This window comes from Oncorhynchus clarkii, chromosome 32 (assembly GCF_045791955.1).
Source record: "Oncorhynchus clarkii lewisi isolate Uvic-CL-2024 chromosome 32, UVic_Ocla_1.0, whole genome shotgun sequence".
NCBI classification, from domain to species: Eukaryota; Metazoa; Chordata; class Actinopteri; order Salmoniformes; family Salmonidae; genus Oncorhynchus; species Oncorhynchus clarkii.
In genome coordinates, this window is record NC_092178.1 from 35,091,047 (window position 1) to 35,111,124 (window position 20,078).

The window sequence follows — 20,078 nt, forward strand, 5'->3', positions numbered from 1 at the left end:
CGACCGGGAGACCCATGAGGGGGCGCACAATTGGCCCAGCGTCGTCCGGGTTAGGGGGGGGGTTCGGCCGAACGGGATGTCCTTGTCCCATCGCGCCAGGCGCATGCCCGCTGACACGGTCGCCAGTTGGACGATGCTTTCTCTGTCACATTGGTGCGGCAGTGAGCAGTGTGTCAAGAATCAGTGAGACTTGGCGGGGTTGTGTTTCGGAGGACACATGGCTCTCGACCTTCTCTTCTCCCGAGTTCGTATGGGAGTTGTAGCAATGGGACAAGACTGTAACTACCAATTACAAGAAAACTTACCGATACCGATATATTTGCAGATTTTGTGTTTTACAGCAGGGAAATTAAAAAGTAAAATATTTCCACACCAAGTTCTCTTAAATTTCCATCCGAAAGAGTAATTGTCCAAGAAATTTCTTCAAATGTTGATTTCTTACATTGTGACAATAATGACAACGAGAATGGGCGCTAGTGTTCAGATAAGCATGAGATTCACTTTTTTCCATCCCATTTATTGAATATCGGTTATCGGCAGAATTATCGGCCGATATCAATATACCGGTAAAAGGCCAATATCGTCCGATAATATAGATTAAACTATATATATATATATATATATATATATCGGCCAGGCTCTAAAAAGAAAGTGTGACCAAAAAACCTTGCTATAAGGCATCAGAGAGGCCTGTACCCTGTACAAGCATTAATAACACTTAATAACACTGATGGTTCATCGAAAGTGTTACCAAAAATCCTCGGTCTTGAAGGTGTTAGACAAATACAGTACAGCTGAGATTGGAGTTCCGTCACCTCACAGGATGTCTATGCCACAACCCGATGTCCATGTGTTGCAGTGGGACTAGACAGAAATATACACGCATAATATGCGCACATGCCCTATACCCCAACACAACACATGTACGCATAAGATTCATCAAATCAAATACGGGAAGTCCTTCTTATAATCCAAACTATATAAATAAACATCAACTATTTATGAACTATATAGAAATAGTATTTTCATATGTATATATTTCAGCGTAAGATGTCCTAACGACTTCATTTTTGCCTGATTTTTAAAATGGATTTTATATTCGTTCAGTTCCCGAGGTTTTCCGGTAAAAATCTCGAGGAATCAACCTAGAGGCATAGAATTCTACATTGACTCCCCGCTTCCAGTTATCCAGTAAGATCTTACAACATTTTACAGTCATTTCACAATACAATGGATGTCACTGGCTCGCTGTAACTTTGAGTATTGAAAAATTCAGATTCTATTTTATTTACAGCTTTCACATGTTGTTTTCCTGGCCTGGCTACCTTTAGTGTGGAGCACAGGCAACCTAACTCTCTAAACAGAGGACAGTTGTTCAAAGTAGACTGAACCGAAAGGGAAGCTCATCTGAGGTGCTGACCCTCTCTCTTTCAATTCAATTCAATTAAAGGGGCTTTATCGTCATGGGAAACATATGTTAACATTGCCAAAGCAAGTGAAGTAGATCATATACAAAAGTGATATAAATAATATAAATTAACAGTAAACATTACACTCACAGAAGTTCCAAAATAATAAACACATTACAAAAGTCATATTATGTATATATACAGTGCTGTGACAATGTACAAATGGTTAAAGTACAAAATGGAAAATAAACAAGCATAAATATGGGTTGTATTTACAATGGTGTTTGTTCTTCACTGGTTGACCTTTTCTTGTGGCAGCAGGTCACAAATCTTGCTGCTGTGATGACACACTGGTATTTCACCCAGTAGATATGGGAGTTTATCAAAATCGGGTTTGTTTTCGAATTCTTTGTGGATCTGTGTAATCCGAGGGAAATATGTGTCTCTAATATGCTCTTTCACGCACTCCTGTTACAGGGCAGGTTGAGGGTTTGCGCGTGCACGTGTGTGAACTTTGATCGTCCTTCTGAAGAACCCTCCAAGTTCACACTCACCCTCCAAACGTATGACCACTGATGATCCTTTGCACCTCTGTGCTTTATTGTGAATCCAAATAAAATATTTGAAGTGTGTGTGTGTACTTGTGTGTGACCGTTCAGGGTCCTTTGCACCTAAATGTTTTATTATGAATTTTTTAAAAGTATGTGTGTGTGTGATCTGGGGGATTGAGGAGACCAAGATGTTGTAGGCTGAGGACGTTGTTCCACCAGATCAGATTGCTCGTTAAGGGTCAAACCATGCAAAAGTCTATCAGTGTGTTTGTCAGTGGCCACAAGCCAGCCATCTGCTATTCTTTCTTTCATTCATTCAGATGTCTTACGTGGGCCCCGGGGTGTTCCTTTGTGTTTGTGTGTTCAATTGTGTGTGTGTGTGTGCATGGTCACATTCAGGCAACTGTCCAAAGCCACCAGTTATGTGTCAATTGGTCGCACATCCAACTAATCCTCTCAGTCACATGGCCAACGGCGGCTTCTCATTGGACGAGAGGATGGGGTAAAAAAGCATTGCCCAACGGTGACTCGGGAGTTTTGGTGGCAGAGGCAAAGTGGGCACAGCCTGGATACCCGAAGGATCTTACAGGGAGGAATTCCTGGAAAAAACAAGCGAGAGTGACACTGGAAACAGTAGAAGACAAGAAAAAGAGAGGCGGAGAGGGATGACCTTACCAAATAGATGATGTTCCCACAGAAAAATGGTTGTCTAAAAGTAATTGTCAACTGCATCCTATTTTGTGCCTGAATGACAATCCTTTTTTTTTTTTAGAAGGAAGGTGTTTAAGCAATATGTCAAATACAGTAATTGTGAACTTTTGTATTCGAGTCAATGCTGAGTGAATGAACCGTGAATGAACAACACCGAATGGGCTTGACCTCTTGGGTCTGATTGAGTTTGGATTGGGAAAATAGCTCATGGTCAACAACGGGGGTTTGAGAAATGGAGTTGACTAGTTTACACTTACTTGATGGTCTAGGATTTGGATTGGATTTGATCATCCTTGGCGATATTCAGATTAATATTGGGGCTTGGAATATGTTGAATATTTTTGCTGGGTTGAATGCAAAAGCTGCATAGATTTTTGGTGAAATTATGCATGTTGACTTGATTCATAGTTCCGGTATTGAACAATAATTTATGAGCTTGATGATGTTTTGGCTGAATTACATTGCTGGTCATTTTGTCATTCAGTGGTTCTGTTGCCTTTTTTGCTATAAATTGCTGCTCCGTGGATTAAATTGACGACGACAAACATTGTCAACACCCTATCATGCAGTGGGATTAAGTCACGTTCAATCAATTCTCACAGTACAGTGTGTTGCTTATCAAGTGACAATGACAAGTGACAACAAGAAGCAAGGCAAAGGAATTCCACTAGTGTCACTAATTTCTCTCCCTTTTCTCTCTTCCAGACCTCAAGCTTTAACCAACGCATCTAAAGACGAGGGCCCCCATGAAAAACCGAAGTATCACCGAAGTAACACCGTACCGACGCACCCCAACCCAAACCAAGTCCAGCGGGGAAGAGAGGATCAACACAAAGAGTGTTAAGATGAAGCTGGAGACAGCCCCAGATATGAGTGAGTGGCGAGAGGACGACTTTGCCCTCAACTGCACCTACATTGTCCCTGACCAGGTGTCGGACCCCAGCTTCGGTGTGCCCAAAGCCATGACGTCCATACCCCGCAACCTCACCTTTGAGTACAGCACAGAGAATGAGGTAGGAACTTTAATAGAAGTCGCATTTAAATCAGCATTTCTGGGCCAGATTTAGAACCAGGAGGGGAATACAGTACACGTTCACAGCCAAGCGCATATTTGTGTATTGACATTTTACTGTCATGCACAATGTCTTTCTTACATACTCTATTGATTAAGTCTTAATGAATCTGGGACAGCCCGCGGTCAATGACAAGTTGTGGCCAAGGCTCGTGTTTGGTGCAAGCAAGAGTTGCTCCATTCCATTCCTGCTCTGCTCAGTGTTACAATGGCCATGTCGTGTGTGTGCCGGTAAAAACGCAGAGCTTTTTTACCGTTACCAAGTCTCTAGGTCAGTACTCCAATCACGTCTCTGGGTCAACACGCACACACATTTCCGTGAACAGGTCGCTGCAATACTGAAACAAATACCTTGTCATTATGTGTCTTTTCCATACTGCATCACAATCACCTTAGTTTCTTCACTGCCAGGATCTTCCTACCACAAACAGGCATAAGGCTCATGGTATCTTGACCCCGTGGTAGTCATCCACCTACTTAACAAGAGGTCAGGGACCAGCACAGCTGCATCCAGGAGATCCAACCTGAGCTGTAAAATCACATCAACAGTTCCCGCTCTGGCCCTCCTTCCCCCTCCCCTCTCCATCCCTCGTTTTCCTCCATTTAGGTGAATCAGCCTTCTACACCATATGTCCAGGCTATGAGTGTCAGTGAATCAGCTGACTGGCATGGCCCTATTATGACTCACTAAAGAAGGAATCTGAGGTGTGAGGTTTTAGGCCGAGGGTGTCCTAAAATGTACACCGCGCTCTTGTGAAAAGTGAACTTACAATTGTGGCAGAAGAGATGTCTCTCTCTTTTGGGGGGGAAAAACAGGTTGTAATTATCTCTCGCACACTTCTCACTTTTCTCACTCTCCGTCTTCTTCACTTTTCGTGTGGTTAAGTGAGCATACAGTTCCTTCCTCCTTCTTTCAGTATTTTCACCCGAGCAACTCTTAGATGTCCCTCCTTTAGCTGTGAGCGTCTCTTCTCTTCCCCTCTCTGCTGCTTTTTCTGCCTAGGCCTGCAAGAGGTGTGAAAACTGTGGTTATGAACGAATGGTAAGGTTTTTTGTGACTTTGTTAGTCTCCTTCCACCCTCACAAACACAAACCATCAGCCAAACCAGATGTAGCAAGTTGAATACACAGTGCAAGACTTCACTTTCACACCGGGTTGTGAGAGCTCTTTTCCTGTTTCAGCAGAGGCAAAGTGACCCTCAACTCTACTGTACTTGCATGCAAGACGGCTACATTACTTGCACTTGTAAGCACAACTTTTTTTTATATGAGTGTCTCACTAAAACACACGTATAAAGTATTCCAAACATGTCACAGTCTTTTGGTAAGGCTGGCTGTGTACCCTCAGAGAAGTTTCCCTTTCTGATAATGGCATTATGTCCATTTCTCCCCTGAGTAGTTGGCATTTGCTTGGGGAATCCATATACCCTATGGCGTTTTTTATGTCTTGGAATCTTACCTTTGTGTGTGTGTGTGTGTGTGTGTGTGTGTGTGTGTGTGTGTGTGTGTGTGTGTGTGTGTGTGTGTGTGTGTGTGTGTTTCCCGATAAAGGTCACAGTGCCAGAGGGTGTGTCAATCAACAGGAAACAGACACATGCCAATTTAATAAAAAATAAAACCTATGAACTACCTATCGGGACTTCACACGTACTTATTAGTCCTTGCCAACCATTGTTTGTTACCAGTCATTGTTTAGTCATGGCGATTGCCGATTATGCAAAAGCACTACTTTTGAATTCGGGGATTCTTTCAGTTGTTCACCAAGTAATTATTGACTAACAGAAAGATCACAATGCGCAATGCCAAGAGTTGGCAGGAGTGGTGTAAAGCTCCCCGACATTAGACTCTGGAGCAGCGGAAACGCATTCTCTGGAGTGATGAATCACGCCTCACCATCCAACGGACGAATCGGGGTTTGACGGATGCTAGGAGAACGCTACCTGCCCCAATGCATAATGCCAACTATAATTTTTGGTGAAGGAGGAATAATGGTCTGTGGCTGTTTTTCATGGTTCAGGTGAGGCCCCTTAGATCCAGTGAAGGGAAATATTTTATGCAACAGCATACAATGACATTCTAGACAATTCTGTGCTTTCAACTTTGTTGGAACAGTTTGTGGAAGGCCTTTTCCTGTTTCAGCATGACAATGCCCCTGTACACAAAGTGAGGTCCATACAGAAATGGTTTGTCGAGATCAGTGTGGAAGAACTTGACTGGCCTGCACAGAGCCCTGACCTCAACCCCATCAAACACTTTTGTGCTGAAATGGAACGCCGACGGCGAGCCAGGCCTAACCGCCCAACATCAGTGCCCGACCTCACTAATGCTCTTGTGGCTGAATGGAAGCAAGTCCCCGCAGCAATGTTCCATCATCTAGTGGGAAGCCATTCCAGTAAACAGCTGAGGCCACACGTAAGACCATGAATGGAAGGATTTGGCTGGTCAGAGTAGAAGAGGGGTCACTCCACCCTTCCACTCCTCCTTCTCTCCTCCTTCCAACGCTCTTCGTAACTCCTAAGTGTGCCAAGAAGGGGGGGGGGGGGGGGGGACTGAGCGGGACTGAGCGGGTGAGGGGAGGAGGTGGGTAAGTAGGTTAGTCTCCAACGATTAACTTTCGTTTGGGGCGCAGGGCAGGCATCGTCACAGGCCGTATTTCCTGGCTGCGAGAGGACCTATTCCGAGCTGGGACAGTTAGGGGGGGAAGGTGGGAGGGAGAGTGGTGGCGTGGTCCAGTCAAGAAGCGAGTGATACTCCTCTACTCCTTCCCCCCTCCCTCCTTCTTCCTCGTCTTCTTATAAACCTGGCTGAGCGGTCGTTAATCAGCAGCCCTGTCGCAGCTCAGTCATTAGTCACGCTAAAACGGGGCCACACAATGTCCCTGTCACACTCACTCTCGTCTCACCCTCCGTCACCCCCTGGCCTGGACTCAACAGATCTTCAAGACAAAGCCCCTTAAGACCCCCAAGCTATGGGTGCGTCTCACCGATGCTCCCTGCCAAGCGTGGGTGTCCCCTGTGCCTTATTCAAACTTCCAGTACTTTCTAAAGAATCCCTATTGAAGTATGAGTCAGGTTGCTATTCCTGGCCGTCAAGGCTCAGGGGAGAGAGTTCAGTCTACCGTAGTTATTTCCCTGTTTCCTTTTCCCAGCTCTTGAATTAACTGTGGATGCGTCTTTTTCTTTATGTCATATAAGTGTGTAACTTGAGTCTGGTAAACTCCGAGTCAGAGTGTAGACATTGAGCACGTACCAGAAAAAGGCACGACAGGCACGACAGAGACTGGTGGTCATTCTCACCAGCGGGGGCAGCGGTGAGCTGAGTTAGGTCATTTATGTTCTGTCTCTGTCCCTGTAAAAGGCTCTGCATGGTCAATCCAACGTCTGCGGCGGCCGTAGAGCGTTCACTGCAACACGGCCTCCGCAGAAGTCAGGGAATTTATACCTCTTGAGCTTTGCTGAGCAGAGCAGAGCAGCGGTGAAGTAAGTTGTCATGGAAATGAGTTTGTGTTTATACTGTCAATGCAGAGCTATACGGACCCCTCCGCATTGTTAAATCACTTGCTCGGTGCACGGCGATGCGGTACAGAGCTCAATTTGGCCTCTGCATGGCTCCGGAGGCTCCGCAATTGCGTCACACCATTCATACTGTGCCTCCAACCACATTGTCGGGTCAAGCATAAATTGGCTTTAAGTCAATGCCGTTTATGAGGACAGTCAGCAGGTGAGAGAAGCAGGTCAGAGAAAGTGCAATTCCCTTCATTCATTTAACTCATTAGGCAAGAGGAAGAAAGCGAGTCACCTTGGAGCTCTGGAGAGAAGATCAGAGCTCCTGTCTGGGTCAACATGTCAAGGCCATAAAAATACAAATTGGTAGAACAGAAAAAGTTCCTCAGGCCACAGCAAATTGACAGCACCCTCATGCTTCTAATAACTCTATTTCTATGGTCAAGGCTGTCTTAAGGAACTGGCACTGTTTGACTGACTCTAATGTTTGATAGCATGGGTCCCAGATCTGTTTGTGTCATCTTGAAATCTGGTTCTAAGGCTAACTGTTTGATGATGTATTGTCTTGTGTTTAGGTGACAGGCGTGTTCAGCAAAGAGTACATTCCTCAGGGGACTCGGTTCGGACCTCTGCAGGGTGACATCTACACCAAATACAACGTCCCCAAACAGGCCAACAGGAAATACTTCTGGAGGGTAAGTTAGCGGAATAACCGTTCACACACACACGGTTTGACATCAAGCTGTCGGAGATGATGTGGAAACCGGCCACTAGGGGCAACAGTGGGCGCTGTTACCCTCAAGAAGATTGGGTTTTGCTAGGGCATTGTGGACAGGGATGGTGGATGGGCGTAAGCATCTGCCTCTGATTCCAAAGGTTGCAAGTGCTTATCCAGTTATATTTTTTGTTTTAAGCCTATCCCAGCCCCTAGCCCTTACCTTAACCATTCTGAGTTAATGCCTTCACAATTTGTAGTCAATTCCTGAACTTAACCCCAAACTTAAAAATGCTGAGTCAATGCCTGAACTTAACGCCTTACACACAAATTTGACTTTGGACCAACTTCGAAATTTGACGTTTGAACGTCTAATTCTGAGGTGAGAATGTGAGAGCTGGTTGGTAAGTACAGCCATGAAAACAGGTGAATGAAATTATACAGTGGGTTCTAGGGGAGAAATCTCAATACCTTACCTAACAAGCAGATATGGGAACTGCTTCTCAAAAGAGGCGGGGAAAAGAGATTCGACCCAAAAATCGTCCTAGTTATTCTTCTCCAATTATTCCTGGAAAAAGAAGCAAAAGTGGTAAAACAGTTTCACACCAAGTCAGTCACTTCCCATCTAAAAGGAAACAAAAAATGCATTGCTCAGAAGCCCATAGGTACTCAGGGGTTTTGGACAGATTTTTGGGGAAGTTGTGTATCTTTACACGCACGCAACAATTGCATCCTTCCCAGCGCTCAAGTCCCATTCAACCCATTCAACAAGTATGACATATAGGAAGTGATTGTTAGTGTTCCCCTATCTCTCTCTCTCTCTCTCTCTCTCATACACACTTCCTTCTCATTCCCACACACCCTCATCCTCTCTCTGTCTCCCGGCGGTCACTTGCCTAATTCAGGAGTTTTCTCTGAGTCGTTTCCCTGTTAGGGCTTTCTGTCCTACGTTTTCACCTTCCTTCTGGCATTTCCTGTAAACCCGATCCGTCCTGTCCTACTACTGCAAATTGGTGAAAGTCTGACTCGCCTCGAGAGTATGTCAACACTCTCTCACGGGACAGGTGTGGAGGTGTGTGACGTGTGTGAGTGTGTGTGCCTGTGAGCACGTGCCACCATCTATTTGTGTGTGTTTGGGTCTGCCAACACAACCCCTCTTACATTTCCTTAATTAAGCGATGCCAGTAAAAACAATTACAGGGCACTCTGTATATAATAAGTGATTGACAACTTGGCAAGTGAGGAAATGTAATGGAAATTCCTATGGTTGACATTATTGTGATATGCTGTATCTCCTGGTGGGAAGCAGCCATTCAAGTCTGGGCATGTTGAGAGAAACCCCCCCCCCCCCCCCCCAACCAGAGTGTGAGAGAAAGAAAGAGAAAGAGAGAGAGAAAAAAATGCGTCTGTCTGTCTGTCTGTCTGTCTGTCTGTCTGTCTGGGCATGCGTTCAAACTCTTTGCCCTGCCCCCTCTCCGTCAGTCTAACTAGCAGCTGATAAAAGCAGTGACAGCGTTGATTTCACACCAGACAGTGACAGTAGTTCAGGAACCCACACACAGTGCGCGGGACACACACTCAAGAAACAACCCAGGTGGAACAAGAACCAGGTCATTAGAAGAGGACATAGGAGACTGTTCTGTACATGGCAGAGGTGAACTACACTTTCTATCGACATACTGTGACAATGTTTTGTCAGCTCAGCAGCTCAACTGCTACAGTGAACGTTTCAGTCATGAGTGAATGTAACAATACAGTAGAGGTCAATCGGTTACAAAGTTGTGTACTAACTGATGTTACACTATGTTTTAAGTACAAGTGTGGGCGCGTGTTCTATTATTGCATTGTATTCTTATTTCACTCTCCCCTCTTTCCCCTCCCAGATCTATAACGGCAGGCAGCTATACCACTTCATCGATGGCTATGACTTGCAGCGCAGCAACTGGATGCGCTACGTCAACCCAGCGCACTCGCTGTCCGAACAGAACCTGGTGGCGTGCCAGAATGGCCGTGACGTCTACTTCTACACCAGCCGGCCCGTGGAGCCCAAGCAGGAGCTGCTGGTGTGGTACAGCCAAGATTTCGCCCAGAGACTGTGCAGCCAACCAGGTGACGAGCTCAAGCAAAGTGAGTGCCATCTTTGATTTTTGTTGTTGTTGTTGCCCTCTCATCTGTTCACTCTCCTCAACTCCTCTCCTTGTTTCTTTCTCCTCTACCCTCTCCCCTCGTCTTTCCCATCCTCTACTCTTCTCTCCTCTGCACTCATCTTTCTCTCTCCTTGAATTGCTTTTCCATCTACTCTCTAGCTCTCTCTTTTCTGTGGCTCTACAAATAAAGCCCTATTCTATGTTATGACACACAATGAAAAACTGTTAGTGAGTGAGAGGGTAATGTAGTGAAAGACAGTCAGGTGTGTATGTTTGTCTTTAGGTGGAAACGATGATGAACAGCGAGACAGTTTTCTTTTCATACCTATATCAGATTTTTTTTTTTAAAGGGGGTTTAAATCTCTGTGTGTGTGTGTCTGCTCGATAAGATGACACAAAGTTGAGCCATTTTTTTGTCCGATCACAGACTTTCATGATTATTGTCTTCAAAGGAGTATTTTTTCCCCCCTCATATTGATAAGATCTGAGTTCATTAGATGGTAAACAATGAGACTGAGTGTGACGGAAACCATTTCCTTTCTTGTCCCCTTTTTGGTGCGGATGGCATTGTTCTGGAATATGTCCTGAGTCATGGTTGGGTGAGAGACTTACTGACAAAACACAATACACGGCTACACCTGCCTCAATGTAGGAGACGGCTCACCCACACACACAAACACACTCACTCTTCCTTACACAACATAGGGAACTTCTCAAAAGGAGTAGAAAAGTCATCTCAACAATGCCTGGTCAAGTAAAGTCCATGAGTCATTGTCAGCTGTACATTCAGGTATGGCAAGTTGTCCACTCATTATATGACAACTAGTTTTGTTGCCAGAAACTCTGTAAGGAGACATGCCCTCTTAAACTATAATTACATTGCACAGTCATTCAACCTGTTGACTAACGTTGACTAGGCTACAATGCCAACTGCTTTGACACAGTCCTTTTTACTGTGTACTCCACCGCACTTGGGGACAACCCTGATAAAGACTGTAGTAATTAGGCTTCTAAAAATTCACACAAAACAATAAAGGATAAAAGTATCTTAAATAGTCTCTCCAAACACATTTGGTTTAAATTGATCAATTTCTAGGCCTAATTAAAGGGTGACAGTTGAAAGTTCACGCCTAAGCTTGGTATGATCACTAATGCACGGTTTAATGCACTATTGTATCCTGCAGTGGGATCACTTTCCCTTTAATCCTGGTTGTAAAGGCAATTTCTGTTAAACAGCGAGAAATGAGTTAGTTAAAAGCCACACAGCTATTCACATAAAACATAAGTAGGACTTAAAACAAGCTAACTAAATGGCAAATGCATTTCTTCCTGCGGTCCTGAGAAAGACGCTTGAGCGGTAATTGAAACCTTGCGACAGAAACGTCCCCCCCCTCCCAAAATTAAAGCGTTTTGTTTTACTACAAATCCTACATGACACATACCCACATACACCCACACATCAAAATGAAAACATTGCTATCATCGTTGCCAGACAGAAACCATGAACTCTTTTGAAGTTTCATCTAAAAACTGAAACCGTCATCATCATTTACCATAAGAGGGAGCGCTAGGGAGGATGTGAGAGCCCGAGTGCGAGTGTGGTGCGTCACTACAGTCACTTCTCACTTCGTTAAGACTGTGAACTTTGTCATTTGTCCATCAATACTGTCCTATTGCAAAGTGAATAAATTGCTCATTAGGTCGACACAAAGGACGGACGGAAGTTGTATTATTGTGTGGATTGGCAAGGTTGACCGTTGTTTTTACAGTGTATTTCATACACACTCAAACCCAACCACTATGTCTGACCTTGGGGTTTTTCTTCTTCTATAGAACACATTATCGGAGATGTCAGAGAATCCGAAGAGAAGGAGGAGATGAAAGACGAGAGAGAGGATGAAGGGGAGGAGAGAATTGACGTGGAGGTGCTGGAAAGAGACACGCCGCCCGACACGCCAGACGACCAAATCATGGACTTCAGCCAGAAGATAGAGAATGAGAAAGTGACCCAGGACCACCAGGGACCCATCCCCTCTCCTCAACCCGACCAGCGAGAGCCCAATCTGGGATCTCATGTCTACGGCTTCCCAGAGTGCCACCCTACCGCCCCCTCCCCGACCCGCGACCTTCACCTCCACGGGCTCTACAGCCACAGAGAGGGCCTAGTGTCCTCCTACCCCCTCTACCATCCCTCCAGACCCCTTCAACCCCCCTACCAGCTTCTCCCCCCATACAGCAGCCCCCACTACCCCCACCTATTCCTCCCCCAGTACCCCCCACCCTTCCCTGGGATGCTCCCCTCCAGAGGCCCTCTGCGGTACAGCAGCTATCCGAGTAGCGATGGACTTCCACACCCCTCCATGACCCAGCAGCCTGGTCTGCTCCCAGTGTCTCTGCCCTACCCCGGAGCGACTCAGGGAGGGCTGAAGGAGAGGACCCCAAATATGTCACCTCCTTGTGGGGCCCCAGCCACCCCAGAGCTCTCTCCCCTTCCCAAGCAGGAGCACCAGACACCCCTGCCGTCACCCTGTGGCTGTGAGGAGGCCATGAACCTCAGCCTGGACATGCCAAAGAGAAGCCCCTCGCCACCTGCCCCGGGCTACAAATCCCTCCCCTACCCCCTGAAGAAACAGAACGGCAAGATCAAGTACGAATGCAACGTCTGCATCAAGACTTTCGGACAGCTGTCCAACCTCAAGGTGAGGATCTTATAGACATACGTGGTACTTTTGGTTTCTCTGGTGGCCCAATCTATTCCTGTCTTATTGTGGGTTCCTATCTAACTGAGGCATTTTTTATTTTAGGTGCATCTGAGAGTACACAGTGGAGAGAAGCCCTTCCAGTGTCACCTCTGTCTGAAGAGCTTCACCCAGCTAGCCCACCTGCAGAAGCATCACCTGGTCCACACTGGAGAGAAACCACATGAGTGCACGGTATGTTTGTGTTTTGATCAGCTTTTTCCAGCTTTTTCCAGTCTACTTCAGCTCTAAAACACACACACCCCTGCGTGCCAGTATGAATTTCACCCTGCCCTGCCCTTGTGATGTAAGGAATCCCTGGGCTTTTGTTGAACACTCTTTTATAACTATGTGGGTGTGATCATGACCTCAGTCCTGTGTTGATTTTCATGGTAGGGTTCAGTGATCTCCAACTCAAAACAAGCAGTCTACACTTATAGAAAAAAGGGTTCTTCGGCTGTCCCCATATGAGAACTCTTTGAACAACCCTTTTTCGGGTTCCATGTAGAACTCTCTGGGGAAAGGCTTCTACATGGAACCCAATAGGGTTCTACCTGGATCCAAAAGGGTTCTACCTCGAACCAAAAAGGGTTGTTCAAAGGGTTCTCCCATGGGTTTATAGCACCTTTTTTTCTAAGAGTGTCGGGTCATACCCTGCTAGCACGCAACCACAGAAACCCAGGAGCCTGGTTTCACCCAGTTGTTCTAATGATATCACTATCACAACATCATCCTAACCTGAACTTTCCTATCCATCTGTTCCTATTCATGTAGGTCTGTCACAAGCGCTTCAGCAGCACCAGCAACCTCCGGACCCACCTGCGGCTCCACTCGGGTGAGAAGCCCTACCAGTGCAAGCTGTGTAGCACCAAGTTCACCCAGTACATTCACCTCAAGCTCCACCGACGCCTGCACATCGCCCGAGACCGCCCCCACTGCTGCCCTCTCTGCGCTCACGCCTTTCTCCACCGCTTCTCGCTGCGCATCCACCAGCGCAGCTGCTGCCCCGCCTCTGCCCAGGCCCACGCCAGCTCACATGCCCACGCCCACATCCGCGAGCTGGTCGAGCGCTTTGACACCAGCCCCGAGGCGGACACGCTGCCTGAAGGGGCAGGACCGGCCCATTTGGAAGCTGCAGTGGAGCGCTGGGTGGCCCGGAGCTTGGAAGGGCGAGAGGGCAAGGAGGACCAGAGTGAAGCCACCCTGCTGCTCAAGGCCTTCACGGCGGCCATTAACGCCCCAGCTCCTCCCACGACGTCATCGCACACTTCTACTTCAGCCTATCAGGAGAGGGCTAGTGTTGTACGCCTCTACAACCGGCCAATGGTGAAGACGCAAGGGCAGTAGGCAAAGTAGAATTACCCTTTTGGGGAGGGGTAAGGAACAAGAAACATTTTAAGGGTCTACCTCCTGAAAAGCCAGAGCACAATCGATAAAGTCGTCACGGAAAAAATAAGTATTTCCTTGAGGGGAAGAGAGACTATGGAAAGCCAATAAGAGAGCAGCAAAACAAAGACTATTCAAAGACATGGCCAGTGTGTTCAGTGATTGCACTTCCACCCTAACTAAGGGTGTTTTCTTATTCGCCGTGAAGTTTCACTCAGGTCCACAAGGTGTAATTTACATGGAATGTGTGAGAGAGTTTGTCAGCTATATTTGTTCAGTTGAGTGATTATTTTTCTTGTTAACGTAATGTTACGTCCTGACACTTCCAAGGAGGCTTACTCCTGGGAAAACCGTTGGACCAATGCCACAGACTATTGCTGCGATATCTAATGTGTAATTACCGGACAATCTTTGTGTATATTTATTTATTTTTGCTAAAAAAAAGGGGTAGATCAGGGATCTTGAAACTATGTGTATGTATTTGCGTTTGCCAAAAAAAAAACAAGAATCAAATAAAATATGAGGATAAACAGGTCTAACTTATGTAGCATAACTTTTTCAAACTTAAATAGTGTATTCTAATGTAATGTAACAAGAGAGGAAAGCAAACTAAAAGTAGTCAGAATGTTATAATGTTCCGGTTCAATTCAAATAGCTTCTCAGGACTTCCTGTGAGTCATTTAGTGATGTATTGGAGGTACATACTTCTGCACAGAAACTAGCAATAAAAAGAAAAAACGTTTGTTTCTTCTTTTTTTGTGTGTCTTTTTGAATGTTAAAACATTAAGACAGTGTGCTTGCATTTGAATTTGTTTGAATATATCCTGAAATACCATTGCGTTTCTAGCTCTTTCTCTTTGATTCAGTTGTTATCTACCCACTGTCGATATCTGCTTTATTTAATTTGTCCTCTATACTGGTGATACTGTAGATGCGATTGTGAGAATGAACCCGATGTAGTCTGTACTGCACTTTCCCCTTTACTCAGTCTGCTCCTAGTACCACTGTGTGTATATATACTCAGGTGAATGGCTCTCGGCTCTTGTTATTTTACCAAAACTATTGACAAAGGTACCTCATACTAGAGCTGTATGTTTTCGCTCTCACTGGAAAAAGCCAGAAATAGATCCATGCGCACCAAGGTTTCTGTTACCTAGAACCAAAATGGTGAAACTGTTCTAACATTAATACTGTGTGAATTATAATTGTTTTTGTATACACGTTTGTAGTTTTGTCTATGTAGTTTATTTTTGGATCAAGGTTATCATATGTGGATACTTTATGTCAGAGATTATTTTCATGATACTTTTGCAATAAATGTAGCACATTAAACATGTTGTTTTTCAAACGGTGATGTCTTTTGAGTTTTCTATTTTCTCGCTTCAAAAATCCGACATGCTTGTATTTGCACATTCGCATGAAGGCACACACAGACACCCCCTCACAAATCCCCCACATACTCTCGCCCTCTCTTACTCATAACCAAACTCTAGAATGTCCCATACGACAGCCCACTCAAAACTCTTGAGTTCACATTCTTAGAAAATAGAGGAACTGAGAGTATGCACTGATGTTCACTAGAATCAGCATCACTTACCATCAGACTAAACCTAATGTGCTAATAATGATTGAATGATTGTGCTAATAACATTGAATGCGGATTATGTCTTCTGAGAAGATGTCACCTTTGTGGATATTCAGCTCTCTTGAAAATCTGTGAAACTATTGCTACCACCTTTCAGCGTACGCATATAGTATGTAATCAAGACAGTCGTGAAGAGGGTACGAAAAAACCTATTCCCCCTCAGGAGACTGAAAAGATTTGGCATGGGTCCTCAGATCCTCAAAAGGTTCTACAGCTGCACCATCGAGAGCATCCTGACGGGTTGCATCACTGCCTGGTAGCATCACTGCCTGGTATGGCAACTGCTCGGCCTCCGACTGCAAGGCACTATAGAGGGTAGTGCATACGGCCCAGTACATCACTGGGGCCAAGCTTCCTGCCATCCAGGACCTCTATACCAGGCGGTGTCAGAGGAAAGCCCTAAAAAGACTCAAGCAACACCAGTCATAGACTGTTCTCTCTACTACTGCACGGCAAGCAGTACCGGAGTGCCAAGTCTAGGTCCAAGAGGCTTCTAAAAGCTTCTACCCCCAAGTCATAAGAATCCTGAACATCTAATCAAATAGCTACCCAGACTATTTGAATCCCCCACTCTTACGCTGCTGCTACTCTCTGTTATTAGCTATGCATAGTCACTTTAATAACTCTACCTACATGTACATATTACCTCAATTACCTCGACTAACCGGTGCCCCCGCACATTGACTCTGTACCGGTACCGCCCTGTATATAGCCTCGCTATTGTTATTTTACTGCTGCTCTTTAAAAACGTGTTACTTTTATTGAAAACAATTTTGGGGGGTATTTTTCTTAAAACTGCATTGTTGGTTAAAGGCTTGTAAGTAAGCATTTCACTGTAAGGTCTACAAGCATGTGAAAATAAAATAGGATTTGATTAATTGAATTCAATATGATTTCTATAATTACATTATGCCAGAACATAGTTTGAAATGCTGATAAAAGACCACGCTGCTGTTTTCCACAAATATATTCTTAGAAATGATATCGATTTACAGGAATTGGCTCCATGTGTTGATGACTGACTGAGTACTGGCACACCTGATGAAGGTGAAACAATCGGCTGATGGACCTCCCCCGACATTAAACCACACTTCCAGTCAACAGCATAGTTACAGTAAACTGGGCCACTACTCCCATTCTTTCTCAGGTGGTCTCTCCTCTCCTTTCAGGGTGTTTACACGAGTGATCTCTCTCTCGCTCTCTCTCTCTCCTCAGAGTGTTTGTGTTTCCTCTCGTGATCTTTGCTTTCAGAGTCTGTGCGCATCAAGGGAGAACCCCACTGCACACCTCTGACCAGAACAAAAACACCTCAAACCGGATTAAGAGCCATAGTTTTGGCACGTTGTCGACCAGAGATGACAATAGCTAGACAGTAAGTCAGTTAGCATGCCTGTTAACTAGCCAGTTACATACAATACAGTATATGACCATTTAGCCAGTCAGTAAGCTTCAGAATTAGTCAGTAAATGTATATTCTTGCCAGTATAAGACGTAGAGAATAAAGGCTTTTTAATTGTTTCACTACATTAGGGTTCTTTGATAACTTCTTGAATTTCTTTGCGCAAAGGCTTTTCCACATTGTTCAGTATCCAGCTATGCATAAACTTCTGTTTCTTATTTCAGCCTGGCCGTTCAGCAGTCATCAAGTAAACCAGTCGGTCAGTCTGTTTTCAGAATACCAGTGACAAATTAGCTCACTAGCTGAGAAAAACACGTCCTGGCGAAGAAAGGGATGGAGCAGTTATTGTGGAGAGGGGGAAGTTATGAGGGCCAACTTCCTGATTACTCCTGATTACTTAGAATTTCTTCTACACCTACCCTTGTTCCAGTCTGTAGCTGGGCAGGGGTGGGACCACAACGTCACAATTTAATGGAATGCCATCCGGACCATCTTCATTGAACAACATTAAAGTGGCACCAGTCTCCTTTTAATAAAAAAATAAAAAAAAGCATTTCACTTAAATCCAATGACAAGGTAAACATCTTTTGTTGAATTCACGTTAGTTGACATCATTTTCTCAAAAATGGTTTGTGTTGCAAATGTAAAAAGCATATCAAACATGCTTTCTACCAATGAGGTTTCTATGTGAGAATTGCCAGAACAATCTTAGACACGCAAAATATTTTTGAGCCGTGCTGGCATGGAATTGCCCAAGACTATTAGGTGTAAGGCGAAGCGGCCATGGTTAATCAGAAACCTGTCAGTCTGAGTTAGATTTCACAAAATATTCATAGCCAGTCTAGCAAAACCAAACATTTACTCTGACACGCCATGGACGGTGAACATGCAACAGGTGTTTTCTTCCATGATTATTTTTGATTGATGGGTGTCTTTGTGGTGACTATGTATTGGAGGGGGATTTAACAGGTCATTATACCAGATTAACACACGACACCCTTGATAAAGATGAGCAATAATGACCGTATAAAAATAAGTAATTTAAATACTGAGCAAAACATTTGGAAATGATATTATCTTATACAAACACAATTGCTCAGAGAAAGAGATTTAGTTTAACAAGTAATATATTTTCCCCCCAAATATTTAAAAAAAAAATACTTTTAAGTAGGGGTGCTGATATTTATTGGGCACAAAATAATCAGAAACAATCCAATTGAACTGAAAATGCATCCAATAAGTTTGTAGAGTCACAAGCTTTAAGTAGTCATCACAGACAGTGTATTGCCCACCATTGCTTCACACACCATAAAACCCATCACTCAGAACTTGTTGTGCCTATTTGCATGGAACTGCGAAAGTAAAAGCACAACTGGTCCTCCAATTTCAAAACATTCTGGTTATGGTAGTTCTTTGGAAGTGTGTGTGTGTGTGTGTGTGTGTGTGTGTGTGTGTGTGTGTGTGTGTGTGTGTGTGTGTGTGTGTGTGTGTGTGTGTGTGTGTGTGTGTGTGTGTGTGTGCTGTATGCCAACCAACTTCTGTTTTAGATAAAGGGCAGTCCATGGCTCCTTACATACTTCTTACTGTTGATGGATTTATAGAATAACAGTCATTAGGTTGACACCACTAGCCCGACTATATATTGTAATTGAGGTAACAACTACTGTATCTTGTTATCAGGAGGGCTTCATTTCACTGATGATCCTGTCCTGTTTGCCTTGGCCTCTGAGAGCAAACACGGATAATACAATACAGTAGAAGCAAAATAGAAAAACATTCTGTGAAGGTGTGGCGTTTTTACCTGGAACAAGGAAAGATCCAGGGCTTCGCTGGAAGAGAAAAAAAAGTGCATTCTTACACTTTGTAGTTTGTTATCTTCAAAAGAACAACATTAAGGTAAACTGGGAGCTTTCTTTACTTTCTCTTTTACATAACTGCTAGATTCTTATCACAAAGAACTGGTTGATCCAAGACGTCACATGACTGGCCCCATAAGCTCTCAGTCCAATGGGATTACTTTTTACTTTAATTGTTTTTATTTAACAACTGATTCAAGATCTGTTTCCCTACTTCTACCTAAGCCTAACTGACAATAAATATAATTTGTTACAGGCATAATGTCCCTTCACAAACACCAATTGATGGTAGTGTATACAGTACATATGGATTAGGCTACCTGCACAGAAACATAAGCTTACATTATATTACAAAATCTGTCCTTCAATTGAAAATATGTATTAAGACTATGGCTTAGGGTTGTCTAGCAGTCTAAACTGCTGCCTCTTGATCACATACTGACAATTTTTGGTAAAGACTCTATCAAGGTCCCCGGGCGCCGAAGACGTGGATGTCGATTAAAGCAGCCCTTTGCGGCTCTCTGATTCAGAGGGGTTGGTTTAAATGCGGAAGACACACTTCAGTTGAAGGCATTCAATTGTAAAACTGACTAGGTACCCCCCCCTACAAAATGCAAAAACTAACTTTTAAAAAATTATAACATGGACCTTTGATAAAAAATGAAACACAGATAAGTTTTTATCTTGGGTGTCCAACCCTGGACCATTCGTCACTGTCCTGGGCTGTTTGTCTTTCCATTACACACCGTCTCTGACAACATAGGTAGGGCAGGGTGCAGAGCGGACAGTGATAAACTGGATGAGTGATGAAGGCTCTCAGATACAGTAATCTATATTGGTTTAAAGGTACAGACAGAGGGTGCTTATTCATGTATATGCTGAGTGTGACGTGCACCCCACCCCCGCATCATTCTGCGGATATCATAGAGCTGCATCCATATTCAAC

At 44.4% G+C, this 20,078-nt stretch overlaps 2 protein-coding genes across 4 annotated transcripts in view; both read left to right on the forward strand.

Annotated features, from left to right (window-relative positions):
• Positions 1-20,078, forward strand: part of LOC139391961 (uncharacterized) — a 590,779-nt gene that overhangs the window by 477,603 nt on the left and 93,098 nt on the right. The window lies entirely within an intron of this gene.
• On the forward strand, positions 2,450-15,580 carry LOC139392365 (PR domain zinc finger protein 1-like). 3 transcript variants are annotated; one of them, XM_071140302.1, is made up of 7 exons: positions 2,450-2,675; positions 3,377-3,684; positions 7,822-7,941; positions 9,845-10,088; positions 11,942-12,807; positions 12,913-13,041; positions 13,621-15,580. In XM_071140302.1, exons 2-7 carry the CDS (start codon positions 3,418-3,420, stop codon positions 14,191-14,193), a joined length of 2,199 nt encoding a protein of 732 aa, XP_070996403.1. In that variant the 5' UTR covers positions 2,450-2,675; positions 3,377-3,417; the 3' UTR covers positions 14,194-15,580. The 3 variants fall into 3 exon arrangements, with proteins under 3 accessions (XP_070996403.1, XP_070996404.1, XP_070996405.1); XM_071140303.1 differs by having other exon boundaries at positions 2,450-2,664; XM_071140304.1 differs by lacking the exons at positions 2,450-2,675; positions 3,377-3,684; positions 7,822-7,941 and adding an exon at positions 9,490-9,615.